Source organism: Neopelma chrysocephalum, unplaced genomic scaffold (genome assembly GCF_003984885.1).
Source record: "Neopelma chrysocephalum unplaced genomic scaffold, ASM398488v2 Primary Assembly neopelma1_125, whole genome shotgun sequence".
Lineage (NCBI taxonomy): Eukaryota > Metazoa > Chordata > Aves > Passeriformes > Pipridae > Neopelma > Neopelma chrysocephalum.
The window spans coordinates 2,037,445-2,061,057 of NW_020897787.1; the positions used below are offsets into that span (position 1 = coordinate 2,037,445).

The 23,613-nt window shown below is 41.0% G+C and overlaps 1 protein-coding gene across 1 annotated transcript; it reads right to left on the reverse strand.

Moving 5' to 3' along the window:
* Positions 1-5,958: 5,958 nt before the first annotated feature.
* Positions 5,959-23,496, reverse strand: PLA2G15 (phospholipase A2 group XV). The gene is made up of 6 exons (XM_027698185.1): positions 23,318-23,496; positions 15,881-16,037; positions 14,321-14,439; positions 13,391-13,489; positions 12,761-12,985; positions 5,959-9,998 (listed from the first exon to the last, which is right to left on the reverse strand). The coding sequence occupies exons 1-6, from the start codon at positions 23,463-23,465 to the stop codon at positions 9,487-9,489; spliced, it is 1,260 nt and encodes a 419-aa protein (XP_027553986.1). The 5' UTR covers positions 23,466-23,496; the 3' UTR covers positions 5,959-9,486.
* Between the last annotated feature and the right edge of the window lie 117 nt (positions 23,497-23,613).

The window sequence follows — 23,613 nt, forward strand, 5'->3', positions numbered from 1 at the left end:
AAGATAAAGAATATAAATATGAGAGAAAAGCATTCTTACACACCTGGAAGCAAGTAGTGCTTTGTAGAATCCTTAAGTAATGCAAAATTATCAATGGAACCTCATTACAGATTAGAGCATATAAGACTTTAAGCTAGCCTTATGCTTTGACATGTTTGTTATCCACCCTGGCCTAACATACCCAAAACCCATCCAAAAATGTGCTGCCTGTCATGTGTGATCTCCTACTTTCTTGAGAACCTGTTTCCATAGCAACATTTCTATCTCATTATAGCCTAGGTATGTAAGTATAGCAAATTAAATTTACATTTCTATGTGTGCTCATACCTTTTTTTGCCTGAAAACCCCCCCCCACATATTGTGTGGGTACTCACATGGCAAACTGTATGTATGTTTTGGAGCCCAGGATGCTTGGTTGGGATCTTTTCTCACCCAGAAATAAATAAGCACTAGAACTTAATGAGGAAATACATTTAAATAATATCCCAAGGCTGGAAAAGCTAAAGCTATAAATTAATTTAATAATTAGCTGTATATTTTTAAAGGTTTCAAAACATATTTTTGAAAAGAAGAAATGTTCTGTGGAAGTAGATTATGAATTTCAAACTTGAAATTCTGTCTGTTTTAAAGACTTAAGTTGCATGTATATTGTACATCTTGAATTAGGAGTGTTGTGATAACCCAGCTGCAGCTTTGTGCAGTTCTACACGTTTAATTGCTTTAGTGGAGAACTCCTGGTCTGTGATCACACCTGTAAACATTTTGATTGTGCTTTTTTCTAGTCAGGGTTCCCTCAATAGTAGATATAGAAGCCGACTTAGATTAGAGAGTTAAATTGGGTATTTTAAAAAGTAATTACAGTGATTGGGTTATGGAGTCAGAATTCTAATGAGAGGTTTTTGTGTTACTGAGAATGCAAAGTGTGATTAACAATTCCTGGCTCAAATACTGGCTTGCAAAACTGGCAAGTTAGACAGTAACAAAATAAAATACACAGTAAGCTTAAAGGGCATAAACAATCTTCATACCAGCTCTCTCCCTTCATTTCTTGGAGGAAGTAAAATGGTAGTGTGCAGTGGTAGGGAATGCTGGCTGGTGCAGCCATCTCGTACTGGAATTCCCTTGGATACAGTGCAGCTGGAGTTCCACAGCTTTTTCCAGCTCTTCCAAAAAGCTCCTGAGTGTTTTCAGGGAAGTCGAGCAGCTGCCCAGGAACTAAGTCTCGGTTTTACTATGCAGAGCACAGTTGTTTTTCAGCAGCTGAGGCAGAAAGAGTGCTTTGTCTTCCCACAGGAGTACTTGGCTAATTGTTAATGTGCCTTTAGGTGATCTTATGCAACAGCTTTGGATGCTTTAAATGTTCCATACCTCACACAGAACTTTGAAATATGCTGTTTATTACATTTGTAGAAGGAAAGGATAGGATTACAAAATCATAGCATGTCTGAATTTTCTAGGGCTTAAGGCTCTACCCATTGCTGATTTCTGATACAGTCTTGCTAATACACATTTAGCAGATTAAGAGGCTCCCTCATTAGCACTCCTCTTACTCTTTCTCCCATCCTCAGTATTGTTTAAGGAACTGCCCTGGCATAAAGAAACTCAGCAAGAACAGGAAGCAGCTGCCTTTTGGTTCAAGCTGCAGATGATGTGCTCCCATTCTGTGGGCACCTACAAGGCAGGAGGGTTGGCTTTCTATACCTGCTGGGGAGAGACAACTTGTGGGGCAGGTCTGGAACCAGCTGGGAATGAGGCTTTTCCCTGCTTTGTAACTAAAGGGTTTAACAGAGCTGGAACATTGCACTGACAGCCCTGTGAAATCCCAAATAGTTTCCCCTGTGGGCCATCCACCCAAGAGCTGGCCTTGATGACCCTTGTGGATCCCTTTCAACTCAGTGTTGTGATTCTAACTCGAGGAAATGGCACCGAGCTGAGTCGCAGGAGGTTTAGGTTGGATGTCAGGGAAAGGCTTTTCACCCAGAGGGTGGTTGGGCACTGGAACAGGCTCCCCAGGGAAGTGGTGACAGCACCAAACCTGCCAGAGTTCAGGAAGTGTTTCAGCAATGCTCTGAGGCACATGGTGGGACTGATGTGCAGGGCCAGAGGTTGGACTCGATGATCCTCATGGGTCCCTTCCAACTCAGCAAATTCTGTCATTCTGTTTTCATTTACAATGTCATACATGGAAAGCTTGTCCCCTGAATCACCCACCTCTGCGTCTAGCTGCATAAGTACCTCAGACCTTTGGTTTAACAAAGAGCAAGCTGTGCAGATTCAGATCAAGTAGATTATCCTGAGCTGTTGTATTGTTTAATAATACTACCTTTCTAAACAAACAAACAAAAAGAAGTGCTACTGAATCCTAGGGTTGCACATCTAAGGGTTGCAGACGTTCTGCAGGGAGGTGGCTGCATTGAATCAGCCCTGATCTGACAAGCATGTGTTGCTATGGCAATGGAGACTATGGAATGTGAAATTCTGCTTCAGCTATGTGACAAATACCAAGCCTAAGATCTCTGAGACATATTTTTATTTTTTTAAAGCATGGGTCTGCTATACTTTTCCCGTAAAAAATTGATAGCAATGAACCTTTTTCTTCTACTATTTTGAGTGATTGAAAGCTCACTTTGGCACTTCAAACTTGCCCATAGTGTATTTATAAATAAAGAAAGGACTGTTTTACAGGCTGCAGGTTTATAGATGCTCCTATTAAATACTGGAAGCTTATTTTATGAACAGTTTTAATACAATTCCTTGTGTAACTGATGTTAGAAGACAGCAAAGTTGGCTTTACAGTAATGATGTTTGGTGTTAAAGGAGAAAAAAATCAAGCATGTAAGCAGTGTTAACTGTCTATATGCAAGTCTATGTGCAATGAACTATTTCCACTTAGCTTGTCTGTCTTTCCTCCTTTACATATCATCAATAATTCTCTGTTAAAAGACAAAGTATGACTTGAGTGTTTGTAGACAAAGCACTAAAATTACCATAATGTAAACGAGATATATACTTCAGGTTTTTACACCCTGCCAGCATTGCTGAACATGTCTATAAAGACAGAAAGTTTTGGACACTACTCCTAAACAATATCTTTTCCCTGAAAATTGATGTAAACGTTCTTTGAGCATTTGAGTGTGTCCTTGAAGGTCTATGTTAAGGGACAAAAATGGATGGATTTTTGTGTCTGAATATCACAATCCCTTTTCCATCCAACAGTCTACTGCAAATAAATTGGATTTCAATGGGCAGTTTTGCTTTGGAGCATTTCTGCAAGGTAGCTGTGCTTGACTCTGTGGAGCAGCTTGGTTCTTTGCAGTCTCAGAACCACAGGCTGCATTGTTTGCTCTGATAATGAGATGAAACGCTTGTCATTTTTTTCCTTTTCCTTCCTCTATCCTTTTTTGAGTTTATGACTACTCATTTCCCAAATGGTATGGAATTCTTTAACTGTATCCACATAAATCCCACCACACAGCCACTTCCCCCTGGGATCACTGAGCAATGAGCACCCACAAATTCAATGTCCCACACGTGGCCCAGGGGCAGGATGTGCCTCCAAGGGCCCAAGAGGCTCGAGGCAGGTTTTCAGTTCTCACCAGAGTTGTATTTTATTAACCTCACCTCGTGTCAGGAATCTTTGCCAGGTGGGTTAAAGATCACTTTTCCACAGGTGTTTTCAGGGAGAGCTTTGTAAACCCTCAAGTGCAAAGGCCCTGATGATATTGGTCACCAGGAGCTTCTGGCAGAGCTGACACAGGACAACTGGAGTTTGTAAACAGGGGTTTGTTCTTGAACTGTGCAAAATTGTGGTACATCTTTGGGAATCCTGGCTAATAACTGACAACTGCAAGCTGGGTTTGGAACTTGCACTGCCAGTTGGTTCATCATCTTTCAGTCAGATTTTACTTCTTAAATTTAAAGAGGAGGTGGGAATAAAGACAGGTTTGCATTAAGAATGTAGCACTTCTATTCTGCCTTGAAAAAACCCTGTGAAGTAAGAGTGCTTAGGAGGTAAAAACTGGAACAAGTAATTGAATACATAAATAAAGAGTAAGGAGAATTTCTCAAGTGATTCAGTACCTTCCTCTGTTCTGAAGTTTGCCCAAGCACTCCTACATACCACCTCCTGTGGTGCAGGACATGTTAATGTAATGTGGGAGGTTAGCATACAAATTCCTACTGACTGCACTTGTGCATGGCTTCCCACACACCTTTGGAAATAAGTTCCATTCTTCACAAAAGTTAATGAGTATTATAGCTGTGTCCCAAACAACAAGTGCAGTGGGTAGAAAATTACCCATTATGTCCATTTTTAATTAAATGGCATTTCATAATTTTTAACTTTGCTTCTGAGATAAGTTTGTGAACCAAGTGTGAGCAGTCAGCAACACAGAGGAGTGTCTTGATGACTTCACTCACATAAGGTGACATTTCTACTTATGCATGGCACTGCAGCTTGGTCAATAATTCTGCCTTCCCAGAAAGGTTACCAGGCGTGAGTCAGTGGTTACAAGCAAGGTGAAAACTGAGGTACAGGAGTTGTCCCCTGTTCCACAGTGCAATAAGAAAACAGAGCCAGCAGCATTTGCAGCACTGGTTTTTTAAATACATGATCTCATTTGTACATCATAGTACTGTACACCAATCCACCCCAAGCAGCTGCAATGTCCAATTTGTGCTTTAATCTGAGCATGTAGAAGGGAGTGGACATATAATTCATGCCTCAGATTGTTTTACTCAAGACTTTGAATCAAGCTGCAGTTTCTTGCTTTTAACATCAGATAGAAAAAAGTCTCTCCAAAAGCAGAGTCTGCATATGTACAATTGCTTCAGGACAGGAAATATTTTGTGGATATCAAACTCAGTCTTTGTTTCCCTCTAATCTTATATTTCTCAGGTGAAGTTCCCACAGATGCCATTCAACATGGCAAAAAAACCCTCTGTAAGTTATATACTACTGCCCTCTACTGCATTGTTAATTTAGATCATAAAGCCATCCAAGTCACACTTCCTGTCAGCTTTATGAGGCTCATTCATGTCATCAGTCAACCAGCCCACCTGTACAGCAAAGATATAAATAAACAAAGTATTCAAAGTTTTGGGGAAGAAAATCACAATATGTCTGAACCAGTAAGACTAAAACAATAAGGACTTGTATAATTGTATTTGTTAAGCCTCTCACCTTTCATCTCCCAACTTCATAAGAAAAACACAGCATCACAGTCATGTGAAACATTAATACCTTTGGATTATCTGAGGTTGACAATTCTCTAATAGTACTGACTGCCAAAGATGTGTACCAGTATCAAAGGCATAAATCTACACAAACATATTCCTTTCCCCAGGAACTTATTATTGAACATGGCTCACATCCAGGATATGTCTTGGAATAAATAACATCTGAACAAACTGTGTCAATCCTCTTAATTCAGTTCCCCAGGAACTGTTGTTTCAGTACAGAAAAGAGGTTTCTGCAGGACATAAGGCACTTCAGACTTAATTTAGTTCCTCCACTACTTACAAGGCACTCTGTGCACTCCTCCATTGCTTGTTTCTAATGGAGAATGGGCAGATTGAATGAGAAAGACTGTGCTGCATATTTCTCATTAAAATGTGTTGAATTAAGGTCAGGTTAATAACTTTCCTTGATGGCATCACGCTAGGGAACTAATTTCAAAGTGATTACCTGAACAGAAGGCATCCTGAAAACTTTGTTTTAATACAGCATAAGCAAGTAAGAAGCAAACAAAAAGCAATTGAGTAATCTCAGTCTCACACCTCCATAAATTCTAGGACAATTAACAGAGAACTCCAAATGCATCATAAGACATCTTGGAAGATGAACCAATAAGTAATTACCGTGAGAGACACCAAGAATCTGTGGGAAAGAAAAACAGCCCCAAGTTGACATTCCAGCTGAGCACTGAAGCAGCATGTTATTAACCACAGGAGACAAACTGTATTAGATCAACTTTATTTATATTATCAAATTTGACAATAAAATATTCCAAATCTATTGAACGCATTCATACACAGGAACATATAAAATGCTAGGTCTCAGAATGTGTTCCATACAAAATACTGGTTAGTGTAGCAAAGTCATTGCCAAACATTCCCTGAATTTCAGAGGGCCTTGAACACACTGTGCTCCAAGAACTACCTTAATACCAAACATTCCTTCCTTTGGTCTGCAAATCCTTTGCAATTATTGCTAGTTATTGAAGTCTTCTGTTTTTATACAGAATCACACAGTGACTCTGAACCTCTTCAGAAGTATTAAAATGACAGCTGAAAGCTTCATCAGCATTTTTTATACGTGTTGGCAAAAATAAGAAACACATTTGGTCCTCAAGACTAGTTTTGGTTTCTGAAAACATCCTGGACAAATAAAACAAAGTAAAAATTATGGAGACATAATTAGTGCATTAGGTATAACAAAGGTACTTCAGTAAATTCAAACATGTCAACTGTGCAGCTTGGTAAAGCACCTGAGTTAATCCTCTTCTGAAAGTGCCACATTCTCATCAAAGATTTATCTCTTCAGAGCTCTCCCCCCAGGGATCTCAAATGCTCCAGTGCCTGTGACAGCCACGCTGAGCTCTCCCCATGTGAGGGAGCACCAACACACAGCCAGGAACAATGCCTGCACTTCCAATGAGAACTGCATCCTACCATGCAAGGAACTGCCAACGAAAGGGCTGATGAGGATTTATAGAAAAAAAGAATTCCAACTTCTGGCCATAAAGCTCCAGCCTGCAGCTCCACCACACCCACCCCAAGTCCCACAGAAGCACCGTGTGTGCTCCCCCAGCACTCAGGCACACACATTCCCTTACAACAGGGCTCTACAGTGACAAACAGCATCACAAACAAATGCCTTGAAGAAGTTTCAGCCTCATTTTACCTTATCAACTAACACAAGTTTATTTATGGAGACACTCAAGGACTTGTCTACTAACAAAAGCTGATTTATAAATCTTTGTTAAAAGATACAGTCAACTGACCTCAGAAACACAGTACTAGGTTGCCAAAATTAGAATAAGAGTTGTGCTTCTTTTTTCTTTTCAGTCACAAAATAGTATTTAAAAACTACTAAAGAAAAGAAAATAAAAAGAACAAGCATCTTTTTGAATCATGTATTTTGGAACTTCAAATCACAAAGAAACTCTGAAGCTAAATTCTTGCTGTGAAACTGAAAATGCTACTGAGTAGGTAAGGATCTAAATGAAGCTTAGAAACATTCTTCAAATCAGGTAAAGAATCATTTACTTATGTTGTTTTGTCATTTTTTCATCCCTTGATGCCCACATTGGTATCCTGCAGTCCAGCCTCCAGCTCCATTCATTCCAGTGCTAGTAACAGACATTCTACAGACTGCAATGAGCTGTTCCCTTTCATTTGTTCAGTTGGAAACCAGTAGTATAACAATTTATTCAAAACTTGAGTCAGACCAAGGAGGAGCTTTATCATCTGTCAGCAGTCTTGGAACACAAGTCTGAAGCTTATCCAGCTGCCAGCCCTGCACACAATAGATCACTTGGCTAACAGACTTTTTTTTTCTTTTTTCATTTTCTTCTTGTTGTGGTTTTTTTTTGTTTTGGAGTTACTCTGGAAAAGTCTAGGCAATATTACTGCTGAACTGTAGGTTCCTGGACAACAGAGGGCAAGATTATTGTTCCATTTTAAAGATCAGGAAGATGTGTATACTCCCTCAATGTAAGTAACAGGAAAAAATGTGGGCAGGGGGAAATAAAGCTACGTAGGAAAGTTAACACCTAGGAAGACATTTAGCTTGTTGATGACCTTAGTTCAAGTTGTTCTGCATTTAGAGATTTCTGAATTAAAACTTAAAGCCTTAAACCTACCTTAAACCTGCCAAAATGTTTCCATTCTACAATAACAAGAGTTCAAGCCCATCATTTCAACACATCCTACTGATATGTCCAATGGTGGCAAACATTTTATGCATGCTACCAAAATAGTTAAAACTTGACCCTTTAGACAACTGCAGTTTCTTTAGTAGTAAATCCTTAATAATGTGATGAGTTTCTGAAACTATTAAAACATTTTTCTTGGAGAACCTAGCATTTTGAAAGCATTCTAAATTGCATTTTCAGAAAACTAAGTGCAGTCTAACTGGGTGACTGGTTTTAAAGCAAGCAAAAGAGACTCTCTGGGTGACACTATTTCTCCAACAGGACTTTGTAATCAAGGTTGTAAATATGATGGCCCTTAGGCCAGCACTTCTGGGGATGTCAGAGTTGAAATTATTCTTTTTTAACATTGAGTAAAACAATACTGTAGGAAATTCACAGATTTGCATGTTCAGCAATTTATAGAAACATTTCAGGAACAGTATATCCCAACTTCTTGAAACAGCAATAATGAAAATAATGGGAAATTACTTTTAGTCTTAAACCAAAAAAGTGTCTTTTCAGGGGAGTGCAATGTTGATCCAATTGCTGCTTGGTCAGTAGCTGGGTCAGACATGAAGTATTTGACTGAGAGCAAGGTTTATACTCCATGTGGCATTCTGCTGGCTTCCATTCCCCACCCCAGTTCAGGAAGTTCACTTCTCTTTGAAATCCTGCCCACCATCCATTATCATTTCCACTACAGGAGATCGTTTTTCACCCAGAAATGTAATTCCATACTGTATAGATTGCTTGCCAGTATTCAATTAGCTTTGATTTATGTGCTACTCCACACAGCTACAGTTATTACAAGCACCAACCAGCTCAGCATCATTCCCTCACTGACAAATAAAGCCCAGGGTGAGAATTCCTCAGACTCCACACTGTATGTAATCAGGGTTCTACAAGTTGATGAGCAAACAATTTCTTTTTAAAAAAACCCAGGATAGCTAATAAAGAAGCTTCAAGTAATTCCCCTGTTATCTTTTTTCCCCAAAAGCTGTAGCAAAAGAAAGCTGGATTTCAACAACAGTAGCACAGTTCCAGGCAGGCCTGTTCCCTGTCTCACCTAGCAGACACGTACATTTACAAACTAAGGTGCTGGGAACTGGGGATCACAATATGCAAGAGCCTTTAAAAAGTTCTCTGTGCTTTCCAAATTGTTAAGATCATTCCCTTGTTTTATGGGCATCCAAAACTGCAATCCTTCCTAACCCTCCCACTGCAAACCTGCAAAGAGCACACAAAGGAACTCGGGTACCTATGGTTCCATGTAGTACGTGTAAGGGGCTGCACGATCTCTGCATGAAAGTGTGTGTGAACATGGGACAACACCACAGGCACCAAAATGCATATTTGATCAAATCTGCAGAATGTGAAAATACCGTGAAGCATCATAAACACAAATCAGAGACAAACAACATTTAGGACGTCAAACGACTTCTCGAACACAACCTTTAAAAAAAGAAAAATAAATAATTCAAATATCTAAATATCAGGGGATTAAAAGGCATTTTCCCATATTTAAGGGAAGGCATCCCAGGTGAGGAAAATAACTATGGACACAAGGTTATCACAGATCAAAAAGCAGCTTTTTCACGTAGGAGATGGTTGTCTCGTTGGAGAGCATTTGGATGTGCTCGTTTCCCGGCAGCTCGAAGATGAGCACGTCCTGTTTCTGCCTGCGCACCCACCTGCGGCACTGCAGGGCGCTCTGCAGGTTCACCGTGCCGTCCCCGTCGCTGTACAGCACGCGGGGCTCCCTGTCGGGGAAGCTCTCGTAGTGGAAGGAGTCGGGGGTGTCGACGCCCGTGCCGTACAGGCAGTGGATGCGCACCCCCGGCGGGGCCATGCGGAACAGCAGCGGCTCCGTGTCCTGCCGCATCAGCCAGCCGTCCTCGAAGCCGATGTCGCGGTAGAACCGCCCGTAGTCCCGCAGAGTGTAGTTGGCCGTGGGGGTGCTCACCAACACCTTGTCTGGAGGCCACGTGTAGTTGTAGGGGAGCATCCAGTTTGTGGAGACTGCTGATCTCTGCTGGTCTCTGATCTTGAGGGAGCTGATAACAGGGATCCTGTTGTTGTCACCTGAGAAAAAAGAGTGAATTTCATTTTACATAAAGCGAAGCACAAACCTCAATCGCAGCAATTACCAGCACTCAGTGATAACACAAATAAAAAGTTTGGTCCCTTCACTTACAGTGACAACTTGAAAAGTTTTTCCTCGTTTGTGATGGTCTTCATAATTAATTTCTGTAAACTAACCTCTAAAAACTTACCAATATAAATAAAAGTTGATGAAAAACTAAACCAAGAACACTGCTGCCCTTCCAATATGCTCCTTTGTAAAGTATGAAATATTTCCTGTGTGGGCCAAGTAAGAAATCAGATTAGACAGACCAAAGTTTGCTTTTCTTGTTTTCACCATCACCCTGGCTGGCACACCTCAATTCTTTTGTCAGCTGAACTTTGAATCTGATTTTCCATTATTAGGTCTAGGTGATTACAGCATGTAATGGTCCAGGTCAACCATGCTATAAAAATTGAAGTGCTGAACCCAAACCCACTATTCCTGAGAAATACACTCTGGTGCTAGTTCAGTTCCATGAGGTGGCACTAGTGCTTCAGCAAGGAGACATAAAGCACAATCTTTACTGCATCTTTAGGAGGAGCACATGGAGACATGGTTGGTATAAGTCTGAAACAGATAAAGGAAACTCCAAAGAGCACAGCAAGAATCACCAAGGTCCCGAAGAACCTGTTCCATATCACTGTGTGGCAGCAGTACTGTCCCAAAAAACCTGTTCCATATCACTGTGTGGGAGCAGTGCTGCCCTGTGCACTCCACCACCAAGCTACTGAAAACTGCTTGGCAGTTCTCAGCAAAGAAAGCCCAAGTTCTGAACTGAACAATAAGAGGAATGTGCACAAAATTTATTTCCAGTTGAATAATCAAACACAGAACTTGACTATCCCAGCCTTCTCTTACAGAACTGTTACAAAGTGCTTATCAAGTATTTTCTCTGAAGGGAGGACCTACCATGTGGCCAAGACCACACTTATTTAAGTCAGCAGGCACATTATAGTGAACAAAATATTAGGTCTAAGGAAGACACTGCTCATATTTCAACCTGGCAAAAAAATAGAACCAAGCCACCACAGTGAACTTTGTGCCTTTGCCTGCTGTAGGAGGAAGAACATCCTCACTTTATTGGCACTGCAACTGTAATGATACAAGTATTGATCCTGCAAAGCACATGAATAAGTAGCTGAAAGTATCACAGAAAATCTACTGAAAATAATTCCACCTGTGTCCTGTTTCCCACTTTGATAACACAACTGGATTTGACATGAAGTCCCTGGCCATTACACATTATAAACAGGAATGGGAGCAGAAAGAATGCACTCATAGCATGCCTTGTCTTTCCTGCAGAAATGCAGAACATTTCTTTAAAGCAACAGTTCTTCTACATACTGACCCTGCTAATCTTAGAAACTTTAATAGACTAATGTAATCCAAGTGTTGATGCCTGATGGTGGTGCCTTCCTTACAGGTATTTGAGATAGGACTAGCCTAAAACTACACTCTGAGATTGGGTACTGCCCATTTAACTTTCCTACATGAGTCTTAAATTTCTGCTCAAAAAATATGGACTTCAGTACAACAGACATACAGATGAGAATATGACTACATTTCAGTAGAAATTTAACTATTCATTATGCTTTTGTATAACTAGTCATTTTGGATGAAATGCATTATAAAGGACAAACAAGGTACAAAGCACAAAAGTTTAATCCAACAGAAATCAAGGACTCTGGAATTTTATATAATCATGTATAATTTTATACAGCCAATATTAACATTGCTTACTTCCTGCCATTTCTGTAGCATGCAAACATGTCAGATGAAGCCTGTGGGAAAAGGGAAATCAATTTTTACAGTGCCATTGCAACACATTTAACAATGTGTAAATTGGATGTTTGTATTGAGTTAAGTTTTCTAATTAGTTACAGAGCAGTGCACTACTGTTCAGACTCAAATGCCTTTGCTAAGCAAAGTATTCTTTGCTCTGTCCATGCAAGGCTGACACTTGCTGTGTGTTTTGCATTTTAATGAAGTCCAATTTTTGATGTCAGCTTTGATTAGGGAGAAGATAGTGATATCCAAAGCTGACAAGTCAGAAGTAAGCTACAAATCCAAGCCAGAATCATCAAGAACTAAATGCCAAAGCACAGGACATCATTATGGTATCACATGATGGGGTAAGTGAACATTTTCCATCAGTCATTTGCAGTTAATCAGTGTAATACATTATGCCTCTTTATTCAGTTTTTTTTTAGTCCCAAGCATATCCAGTGTGCTGAATCCCAGACCTCAGTCAGCAGTGTTACAAATTTCACCTGCCATTTACACTGTAGGCACCACTTCACTGCCAGGTCTACAGGTTTCCCTCAATGTTAACCTCAGGCAGCTGTGATCCTGAATCCAAGGAAACTCTGCAATGCTGTGGAGCCCCTGTTAGCTTTGCAATCCTGAACAGAGCAAGCAGGCTGCAGGCAGAATGACAGAAATAGAAGGCATGAGGCCAAACAGCAGATGACAGAACAATCTGCAGAAAAGAGGTCAGGAGGGGTCAAGAGGGGACAGCTCCTGGTTACAGGATGGGGACAGATTTGGTCCACTGCCACTAATGGTGAGAATGACAGTCTGGTCTCAAGGCTTGAAACATCAAGTTGTCATCACTTATGAAAAATATTTTTACCTTTGCAGTCCCTTAACCTCTCCTCCCCCAGTGTCAGAGTTCCCAGGCTAGTTCAGTCTCACCCCCTGTGCACACCCCGGTACCCACCTGAGGCCAGCACACGCAGAGTTTTAGCCACCCCTCCCCAGGGAGCCCCCAACGACACGTAATCCTTGATGTACTTGTCCTTCCAATCCTGGGTCTGCTGGTTGAGGAAGTACAGGGTGTACATGTTACCCATACTGTGGGCAATTAAGACAACAGGACTCCCATACTGCTCATACATCAACTCGATCATCTTGCGAAGGGCCACAAAATAGTCTCCATTCTCATCTAAAACACATATATTACAGTTATCATTATTAGTTGTGAATGCTAAACTTTAAAACCATAAGCTTTTAAATAATTGTGTTGAACTGTCTATGGAATTAATATTACAGAGCTTAGAAATTCCAGTATTAAGTGGGAGGAGGGTGGGGTTTGTGGGCATGTGCTTTGGTAGTGGGGGGGTTTCTGTTGTTTTTTCTGTTTTTAAGGAAATTTTAAGTAGCAAGTTGTTTAAAGGGGAAAAAAAAAAAAAGAAACCACAACAATGAGCTCACATCTGGGTCCTGGAGTGCCCAGGCCCCAAGAACCAGTCAAAATTAAGTATGATTGTAGAGGATGGGAGAAGAGACTCAAAACACATTTGCTGGCTAGGAGAGGCAAAATTTGGTTCAAGTAACAGTATGTTATTACTTGGTGCCTTTCGCCAGTCATAAGGTGCTCCTCTTACATCTTCATCACGTTTGTAGCCCCAGTCTACCAAACTCTGCACCAGCATATAGAAGTAACTTCCTGTAGACAACAGATAAGAGAAAAACAGAACAGTAACAAGGTTAGTGTTACAAACAAACCACGTTTGGAGGCATTACCTCTGATACCAGACATGCAGGCATTAAGACTGCAGGAAGCTGTGTGCACATTAAACAAAATGAGATGTGCCCACTGTCCCCCAAAATCAAGAGAATGCTGTAACTAACACTTCTTACTCGGGGGCTGATCTCTCAAAAATTTTGGCAGCAAAATCTAGTATACTCAGAGGGGATAAATTTTACTCAGTAGAGAAAAGTTTACTCTTGAACTGTAAAGAAAACACCTCAGAAGTTACTACATTAGAGTCCTAACTTTTGCTGATTGCCAATTAACTTCAGGTAGGGTATGATACACATTCATAAAGGTTGGCCTGGACTTCAACATTTATTCTTGCAAACAAATGCTGACAGCATTTGTACCCCAGGGCAGAATTCTGGAAACCACCACAAGACTATTTTTATATCTCTCAGGTAGAGGACTAAGACTGAAGTAACTGAACATAACGCTTTAATAGCAGAGAAGGGAAACAGTTACAGACTGCATATTGAAAGGTGTTACATATGACAAGCTTTGACACACAGGATGTAAGAGTTACCACAACTAAATGCATCTAGAGACAGTGTCATAACATCCTACTGAGCATCACAGTCATATCTGAGTTTTAAGCAGAACCTCACTCATTAGTCTTGCATGTTTATTCCATAGTCCCTGAAGTGGAGAATTTTAAATGTGACCCTATTGTAGTTATAAGGCTCATCTGGTGCAGATCATTGAGCACATTGCAGCTCCCTGAAGAGCAATCCTCGTACATACCAACACTCCTTTTACTTGGGTCAAGAAACTCCAAGGAAAACGTCTGCCCAAATCCTGGGACTCTGATATCCACTCCATCTGGTGGCTCTGTAATCTTACTTGTTCGATTATACACCAGCCTGGGGCAGGGGGAAGAAAAAATAGAGAAAAACCCTATGAAATGTTGTATTTCCACGAGACCTCTCAGCTGCACTGGGTCTCACACTCTGAGGGCAGGACGAGAACTTCACGTGCTGTTACTGAGAAGGAGGAAAAACACAACCCAGGCAGACACGATCAGAGTGCTCCAATGGCTAAGAGGTCAGACAATGCAATCAATATTTTAATTACTCAAATGCTTTACATTCAGAATCTAAGGCTTTCTTCTCTGTAACACTGAGGATACAGAACTGTGGCTGAATTTCAGCTTTAGAACATGAGCTACTTTGTACAGTTCTGTACCACTTGACTTTGCATCAAGCCACATAATAACTTGTCAAGAGCACAAGAATGTGGCAGTAGGAGATAAAATACCTGTAAAATCAGACATCAAAAGTATTCTCCTAGCTAAAAATAATTAATTTCTGTTTAACTAGGAACACCCATACCAGCATAAGGGAATACTTTATTTCTTGACTAATTACTATTAGTATCTCAGGAAATGTATTGAGGTATCAAGTGTTTTGTGAATACTTTTCAAATGACCTTGAGATATGAAGAATCTGGAGCGTTGGGTCAGGAGTTGGGGTTTTTTTTTAATCACTATTATTATTATTTGTTTGTTTTTAATACCATATCAGTACAACTGCCATTTCTGAATGCAAGTTTTTACCTCTCAATGGAGTCTCAGAATCCAAACTGACACTCAGACCTTCTCACAACCAATTTCTGGTAGAAATTGGTCTCAGCTGCCCAGGAGTCTGTTTCTAATGATACAGAGCCAGCAGAAGCACAAGCTCACGTTCCTCCTGCCTGTCCCCTCTGAGCTGCCAATGTCCCTCCTTCCCCCTGCCCCATTAAATCCTCAGGAATTCATCACAGAACAGGCAGGACCCCAAGAGACCAGTGGGTCACCTGCTCCAACCTCCCTGCTCAGGCAGGGGCTCCCTAAAGCACCTGGCACAGGATTGCTCCACATGGTTCTGAACATCTCCAGGGAGGGAGGCTCCACACCCTCTCTGGGTGATCTGTCCCAGGGCACAGTCACTGCACAGGAAAGTTCTTCCTCATGTTCAGGTGGAACCTCCCAGGTCTCAGTTTGCCCATTGCCTCTTGTCCTGTTGCTGGGCAGAATCAGAAGAGTCTGGCTCCAAAAAGAGCAGAAAATATTCTCTTGAGGAAAGCCCACAGAGGTGCCTGAAGTGCTCAAACCTACACTGGGTAACCGGTAGGAGAGAAAGAGAAGCCAAGAGAACTCTGCTCCTCATTACTGATGAACAGCTGCTCAGACACAGCAGAGCCCTCCTGTCAGTCCAGCAGAACTCCAAGCCATTTCTCTCACTAGTCTTGAATCAGAAAAGAGAGTTCAAGGCAGCCATTGTGCATGTCAGCCTGAGGAAAGAGCAATGTTTCTGGTCTCACCTGATATTATCAATCCAGCAATCAATGATGACAGGCAGAAGCAATTCCAGATTCAGCCAGAGTGTAAAATAACTGTCTGTCTTCTTAGAGCAGAGATAGTGCACTACTGATGGCTTATCTAACTTCGCTTCCAACTGATTACCTAAGTCCCCTGGAACTGAAAAATATAAAAAGGAGAGAGGAAAATATAAAAGGGAGACTTAATTAAAGCGAATAACGTTTTACATTGCAACATACATATCTAAATACTGTAGCCCTCATTTGCATCATCACTGCATCCAGAGACACTATACAATTTTGTAACTGGATAAAAAAATATTATATAAGAAGAAAGTACTACATGTACATTTTCCACTGAAAATATTTAGATTTTAAAGAATCAGTACCTGAGGAATCATTACATAGAATAATTCTGGATCAACAGTTCATAACTTCCAAGAGAGGACTATAAAGGAACATGTCACATTGGTATGAAAAACAAAGATTGCCTTGGACATGACCAAAATTATCTGTGTTTTAAAGTACAATTTCTGAAAGAACTTTTTCTTCAGTGTCACAACTTCATATAAAAGTCTTTGTTCTCTTTAAACAGTTGCCTGCAAACTATCAATTTGAGATTAAAAACATGAAAAGTAAAAGATCCATTTATATTTTATCTTCCCTTCTTCACCTCCAACCACACTTTTGTTACCCAACTACATCTCGTGTTGCAATGTCAAAATGTTTCATATCTTTTCCATGCAGGCTTGGATGCAACAACAGTATTGCTCCCCACTTTTTTCCTTTGTATGCATTACAACAGTAATACTTGGTCTTGTAATTGCACTTTCTTGAAGCATATACTAAATGCCAGCATTCCTTTGATTGAGGTTTATTTTTCTTTATTTTTTAAATGCTAGATGGAAACAGGAATATTTTTCTAAATTAGAAAAATACTTCACAAAACATTCTTACAATTTTCAGCAGCAAGTTTTCAGAGAAACATCTTACATTCTGTTATGGTTAATCATTTTTTCCTCAAAAATCAGAACGGCAAAAACATTCAGAAAGGCATCTGAAAAGTTTTTCTATGTGAGAAAAATTTAGAAGTTAGGCCCTTCTTAAGGGTTTTCCCAGCCTCTTTCAGCTCCACACAGCCACCTTTTTGGGGTGTGCACAACTGCATCCTATTTACTTGCTGATGTTTAGTTCTGAAGTTTTTTAATTTTTTAATTAATTTTTAACCCACCCACCCCCCAGTAAGTTATTTAATCAAAACAGTTTAAGCTCTATAAAACACTAATACTTAGCAATGGCTTCAGGAACATTTAATTTAACTGGAAAGCCAGATGTGCCTTTAGAGAAACACTTATTGCAGAAGTGAAAGAGGACAGACCTTCAAACTACAGACCTGGACAACCACACTCCAAACCACTCCCTAACCACTGCAGATTATGCCTCACCACAAGATACACCTCAGGATTTCTTTATTAACTACCCCTACTTTCTCATTAGGTTTCTAATGGTGTTATGTTTGTAGCCTTAAGTGAAATGTTAAGAGCCCCAGTAGCTGCCCATGGTTTATTTTAGGTCATATTTCAAGGACTGATATACTGGAAAGCACAGTAAGGGAGATTAGAGGATTGCATCACACCCTAAAAGAGTTTACTGAAGTTCAGTCTTGTAACCTCACAAAATGCTACTTAGTTATTGCTTAGAAAACTAAGGCAACAGCTTGTTCCAGTGTCGTGCCTCTGCTGTATCAGTGCTTTTAATTAGCCAAGGAACAGAATGTAATTCTATTTATATCGATCATTGGTGACTGGCCAGTTGCAGCTGCAGACCTGCCAAGGACAAACAGGTTGATTTTTGTCTTCGGTTCCAACGCAAAACAAAGAAGAGTGACATTTTGTTCTATCCTGGAATCTCATTTCCTTGGGTAAAAATCAAGTTCTTCCAGCAAAGACACCTTTCAAAGACTTAGACAAACAGCTGGAGTTTGAAGGACTTGCTGCTGAGTGAGTGCAGTTCATAAACCTCAGCAACTCCAGCTCAGAGCAGGCAAACTCACAACTGAAGTTAAAAATTATAATCAAGACACATTTACCAACAAAAGTGCTGAAAGCAGGAAACTGTACAAAGTCTCACTTGGACTTAATGGAGTAATCTTAGATTAACTGCAAGTTTAATTTAGTTAAGATATTTTATCTTCAAGCTTCTGGAGGATAGAGGCTGTGCTCCTGTGTCCAGTTCAGGGCAGAAGATGAGAAACATGACATACTGATTTTTACTCAAGGGATGATAAAAAACAAGATTAAAAATGGCAATTTCTGCAATTCTAAACAAAAGATAAGGGACAAGTTCCACCTGTGCCAAGGTACATCCTGGAGTTGAAGAAATTCTCGTGTACGTGATATTATTTCTAAAGCAGGGATTAACAAAAATGCTTGTCATATTTACATTTCCATATTAACAGTGAAACTGCTAATCACTGTAATTCACAGCTTGGGATTTTTATTTTTAAAGTATATTTGCAAGCTGAAGAGGGTTCATGATGAAGCTATAGGGAATAAAATACAAATTTTGATTTTTGAGATTATGGAAAGAAATATGCAAGATCTTCAGTCCTCAACCCACCCAGTTTAACAGTGTTAATGATTTACATTTTGGCTGGAGAACTACTTGGTGGCTTTTTGATAAGTAACAGGTTAAAAAAAAAATCACATTGAAGATTAATTCTGTAAGTTAAGGACATACCTTTCCAAATTTTCTATGATAGAATTTAAAAGCAGTAGAAAAACATCCTTCCCTTTGCTTTCAGGCCATACAGAGAAAGCATCTGTAGGCAGAGTTATCTTCAAGCAATTTTTCTCCACATTCTCATTTTTCACAGACAGTAATCCCAACAGAACTCATTCCAATACACTGATGATCCAATTCATTTTCAATATTATAGTATCCTTGGCTGATTTTTTTCATCTCATCTGCCCTGACAAAACTAGTAGATCTCCTTTTGGGATGTGTTCTTGTATGTTTACACTTTATGGAAAGCACATTTCCAAGTTTTTCGAGTTTAAGAGTGGGCTCAGACTTTTCCAAGCCTGTGAATCACAACAACCAGCTTTAGGACACATTCAGACTCCTGCCTATCACTGTCCTTAAGCCTTAGTGACAGATTCACAGCTCCCATCAAAAGACCATAAGCAAACTGCATCTTTATTGTGACTTGCCTTAATACTGCCCAGATAACAAAGGCAAAAGATCATTCAACAAACACCCTGAATAGGAGGATCTCACATTTTATCTGTTAAAAAAAAAAAAAAATTAAAAATAGTGCCTACATAATAATGGGGTTGGAGGGCTGGGCTATTTTTTATGTGTATGCGTGGGATTAAAATAAAAAAAAAGGCCATCAGTTGATACTTTTTTACTACTTTTATCTGAAATGCAAATGCTTTTGAGTATTTATCAACTATTATAACTTTTTAACTGGTATAATTTCCTCAAATAACTGTCATCTTTTTGGTTCTATAAATTAGTATTCCTTCAAAACGAACCAATTTCCAACTTCCCTGGAAAATTAATGTTAAACTCTGACCACAGTTCTCTAAGGAGAACATCTCCAAGTAGCTCACAGACAGGACAGACTGCCACAGAAGAGGCCTGTGTTTAAAATTAGGAACAAGAAAGCAAACAACATCTCACATGATACTTCCAGATACCTTGGATCACATGAGGCATAAACATTTAAACCACTCCTGACATCTAGCCAGCTGACCATACAAACATGCACACCTCAATTAGCAGTCAGCAGGAATTCACAGGCAAAGCTCTTTTACATGTAAATCAATTATTAACAAACTTCATTTAGGTGTCTTTCTAGAAAACTTTAGCCAAGTACCTAACAAATTGTTTGCAGAAGGTATCAGAACATTGATATAGTAATTGTGTTGAGTCAGCTGTAAAAGGTAAAGAGTTCAGGGAATCCAATGCTGGTCTTATAAGGACGGGTTATCAGCTCCAAAAGCTTCTAACACGTGAGATAGTATGCTGTGATTATCCAGGGACTGTATGAGAAAATGCAGGAAGAGCAGCCACAAAATAAACTACTTCTCACGAGCATTACAAGACAAGCCTGTCGAATATAACCAAACTGAAGTGCAAAAAAGTTATGATTCATGTAAACATGGAGCAGATACACAGAATATGTATATATTTAGTAGATATTGTCAGTAGAACAGTAGTATTTGGTGGGTTATTTTGGTTCTTAAAGGAGATTTTTCTGTATAAATATATTGTCCTGGCTAAATAGAAAACTCTTTAAAAAGGCACAAAAGCAAATCAGTATCTTAATTAGTCCCCTTTTCCCCAAAAACACTTGAGAGAGGAATCCAAGATAATCACCCTAGATTTTAATGAGCATTGTGCCTGATATTCAGCCAGGACTCTGGACATAAGGCTTTGACTTTTGCCTGTTTCTTCTCCTGTAGAATCACTGCTATCTGAATACACTTGATGCTTTGTTATCCAAATCTCAGGGAGAACTGAGCGATTGCATTGCAGTGTTTTGCTGGCAGTTACTGCCCAGGACAGTTTGGTCCCTGTTATGTACAAACATGAGCTCCAGGCACAGCAGCTCCTGTACTGAGGCACCCTGAGGATGCAGAGCCCAGGTTAAAAGCTAACCTAACCCAAACCGTGTGCTGCCACTCTCCACATCCCTTGTGCCAGCTCCTCCATTACAGTAGTTCAATCACCACATTAATCACTTCTCCTAAACGTGTTCCTGTTCTCATCCATTAGCAAGTCAAAGGACCCCATAAAGTGGCCAATAAGCAGGCACAAGGAAAGCTGGGTGAGCCTGAGCTCTTAGACTGGCCCAGCTTTCCACAGAACCTCCCTTCACCTGAGCCAGTCAGGGCCCTCTACAAATCTGGGACCTGCTGCCACCACAGCCATGGCCAAGAGTTACCAGGCTGTATTCATGCAGCTCGTGTATTTTCAGATGTGATTTCTTGAAGCAGTATTTTTGTTGGTGCCTGGGCAGCAGAACACAGTTACCCCCAAGCAATGCTCCTGCAAGGCACTGCTCTGCTTCCTCCTCCAGGAGTTGGGTAAGCACAGGCTGCAACTGCAAAGTGAGGTCACTACAAAAAGTTTGAGAGCAAGCTACACTGGGTCTTGTGACCATCACAGGTCTAAAACACTTATGAAATGTCATTATGTTGACAACATTCCTTTAAACAGCATCTTTTCTTTCCTTATTCTTTAAGATCAGGTGCCCATGTTGCCACACACAGAATAAGACCAAACTTGTTAACTCGTCTTTCTACTGAAGGGTTTTAGCTTCCAAACAAACCAAGTGCTTTGATCATGAGATCCTGCTTACTACAAGACAAAAACATATTTACAAACTGAACATATATGAGGAATTAGGAATCTAGATGCCAGCCTGATAAATCAGGGGAATCAACTCTGTATTCCCATCTTGTATGGGCTCCAAAGTCATCTCAGGCTTGTATGGGCCTGTATAATGCAGCCCTGCACACGCTTCAACGTCCTTTTCATCTGTGTTTCCAGGCAATGTTTTTCTTCCCTCTCTCAAGCACCTGTGTTAAGCCAGCACTCAGAATGCTTCCCTAAACAATTCCACTAAACCCTTCCACCATCCTCATGGCAGTAATTCCTAAAAAGCTTATCTTAACATGTCACATACGCAAGAAGGGTGAAGAAAAGGTCACAAAAAGTTAACTAAAATCAAGATGAGAACATTTCATCCAGAACCAGCAGGTGACCGACAGTTACTCCTTCCTCTCCTTTGTTTGTTTGACCTTCACTGCCCATGCCATGTCTAATCAAAACTAAGTCCTTACTGCAGGTGTTTTTACAACACAAGTAACTGCTCTAAATCAAAAAAACATAGTATTTTACTATAGGAAGTTACAGCAAATCACTCCCTAAGAGCACCTGCTTTCTCAAACATACAGGCAGCCCAGAAACGTTACTTTACGTTAGAACCCACTGAATCTTCACCTTCTGGACAGGTGAGGACCAGGCAGCAGAAAACAGTAAACTTTAAAATGCAGACACTGAAGAGAATAGCAAGAGATGCAAGTTCTGTAGTGTTTGATGAAAATTGCTGGTTTACAACAGCAAGACAGTCTGTTGTAAAGCACTCATTGATAAATGTGTGCTCAGGCAGAGCATTCACCAGAATGTCTCTTAAGAAAATGTAGGTCAGCCATGGTTCTTAAAACCATCCTTAGGGAACATATGTACTTACAGTAGGTCCATCAGTAGTAACTCCACGCTTCTAAAATCAGTATTGCTTCCAAATCTTTGATTCCTTCACAGCTAGAGTTCAAACTGGATCAGCAACTAACACACTATCACCTTTGTCATCAAGAAGCTTGTGCTGAAGCAAGTGCCAAGGCCCATTACTAAAACCCAGCATTATGGAGTGGAAAGATGGGATAAAAGCTTGTTTCTAACTTCCTCAGGCAGAATTAAAAGAACTTTTGTTTAGGTTTCAACTCCTACCCCTTAGGACATCCCTTTGCAGTTTCTACTTCCAAATCTACATCCTGACAGTCAGTCCAGCAGTCTGTGAAGAACTGTGGATTCATACACCCTGTTCCTGAGACAACAAGAACGTTTTTGAAGATGCTGTGTTAGAATTTACCCTTTTATGTCAGAAGTTTGTAATAGTACTAATGAAGTCAACATCAGAGCCTAAATTATTATCAAGACATGGACTCAAACTGAACAGCATGCCACTGATTATCCTTTTCCCAATATTTTTCCCCTTTTCTTACTTTTTCTTCCCCCCTTACCATTAAGGCTAATCACATAATAAGCATGTGCAGCATACTGAATACATTCACAGGACTGCCTACTGACACTACTGCCACCAAATGCACTTACTGCCTTGGAATGGTTAAGAATTACAGTTTCCATAGACAAGTTATTAAAGCATTTAAAATTTATTTACAATTCTCATCAATAGATACAAAAATCATCTAACACATATTACTAACTATTATACGAATATTGCCTATATATTCAATACAAACTATTTTGTGTTAACAGGTGAAACCACAGGCCAGTAGTGAATATTCATTTTTCATGTTTGAGCCAATTATTTTTTAAATACGTGTAGCTCGACTGCTGGAACACCCAATCACTCCTCTTTCCACGTCTGATTCCAGCCTCTTTCACGGAAGGTTCACACAGAGGAAAAACTTAAGGAGCGAGGGTCTGGCGTGAGTTACTGAGCTGGAGGTGTATCAAAGCGAGCCGTGTACTTGGGCGCACCCGGAGCGCTGCCCGGCCCGGCCCCGCGGCCCGAGCTACGGGGCGCCCCCGGAGCGGCCGCTCCGCTCCCCGCTGCTGCAGCCCCTCAATGCCTGGGCAGCGCCCCGGCCCCGCGGTGCCCGCCGCCCGCCCCCCGGCTCTTACCCAGCACCACGGGCGGCCCCGCGGGCCGGCGGCGCGGCGTTCCCCCGCCGGGGCACGGCAGCAGCAGCAGCAGCGGCAGCAGCAGGAGGCCGAGGAAGGGGCTCCCCGCAGGGCGCGGGCCGAGCCTGGCGCGGGCCGGCGGGGCCATGGCCCCAGCGCATTCCCCCGGGGCCGGCAGCGCTGCCGCGGCCCGGCCGGAGTGCGGCCCCGCCGCCCGGACCCGCACTAAAGCGCCCGCCCCGCCCCGCCCCGCGCGTCAGCGCCCAGCGACAGCGGCCACGCCCCGACAGCGGCCA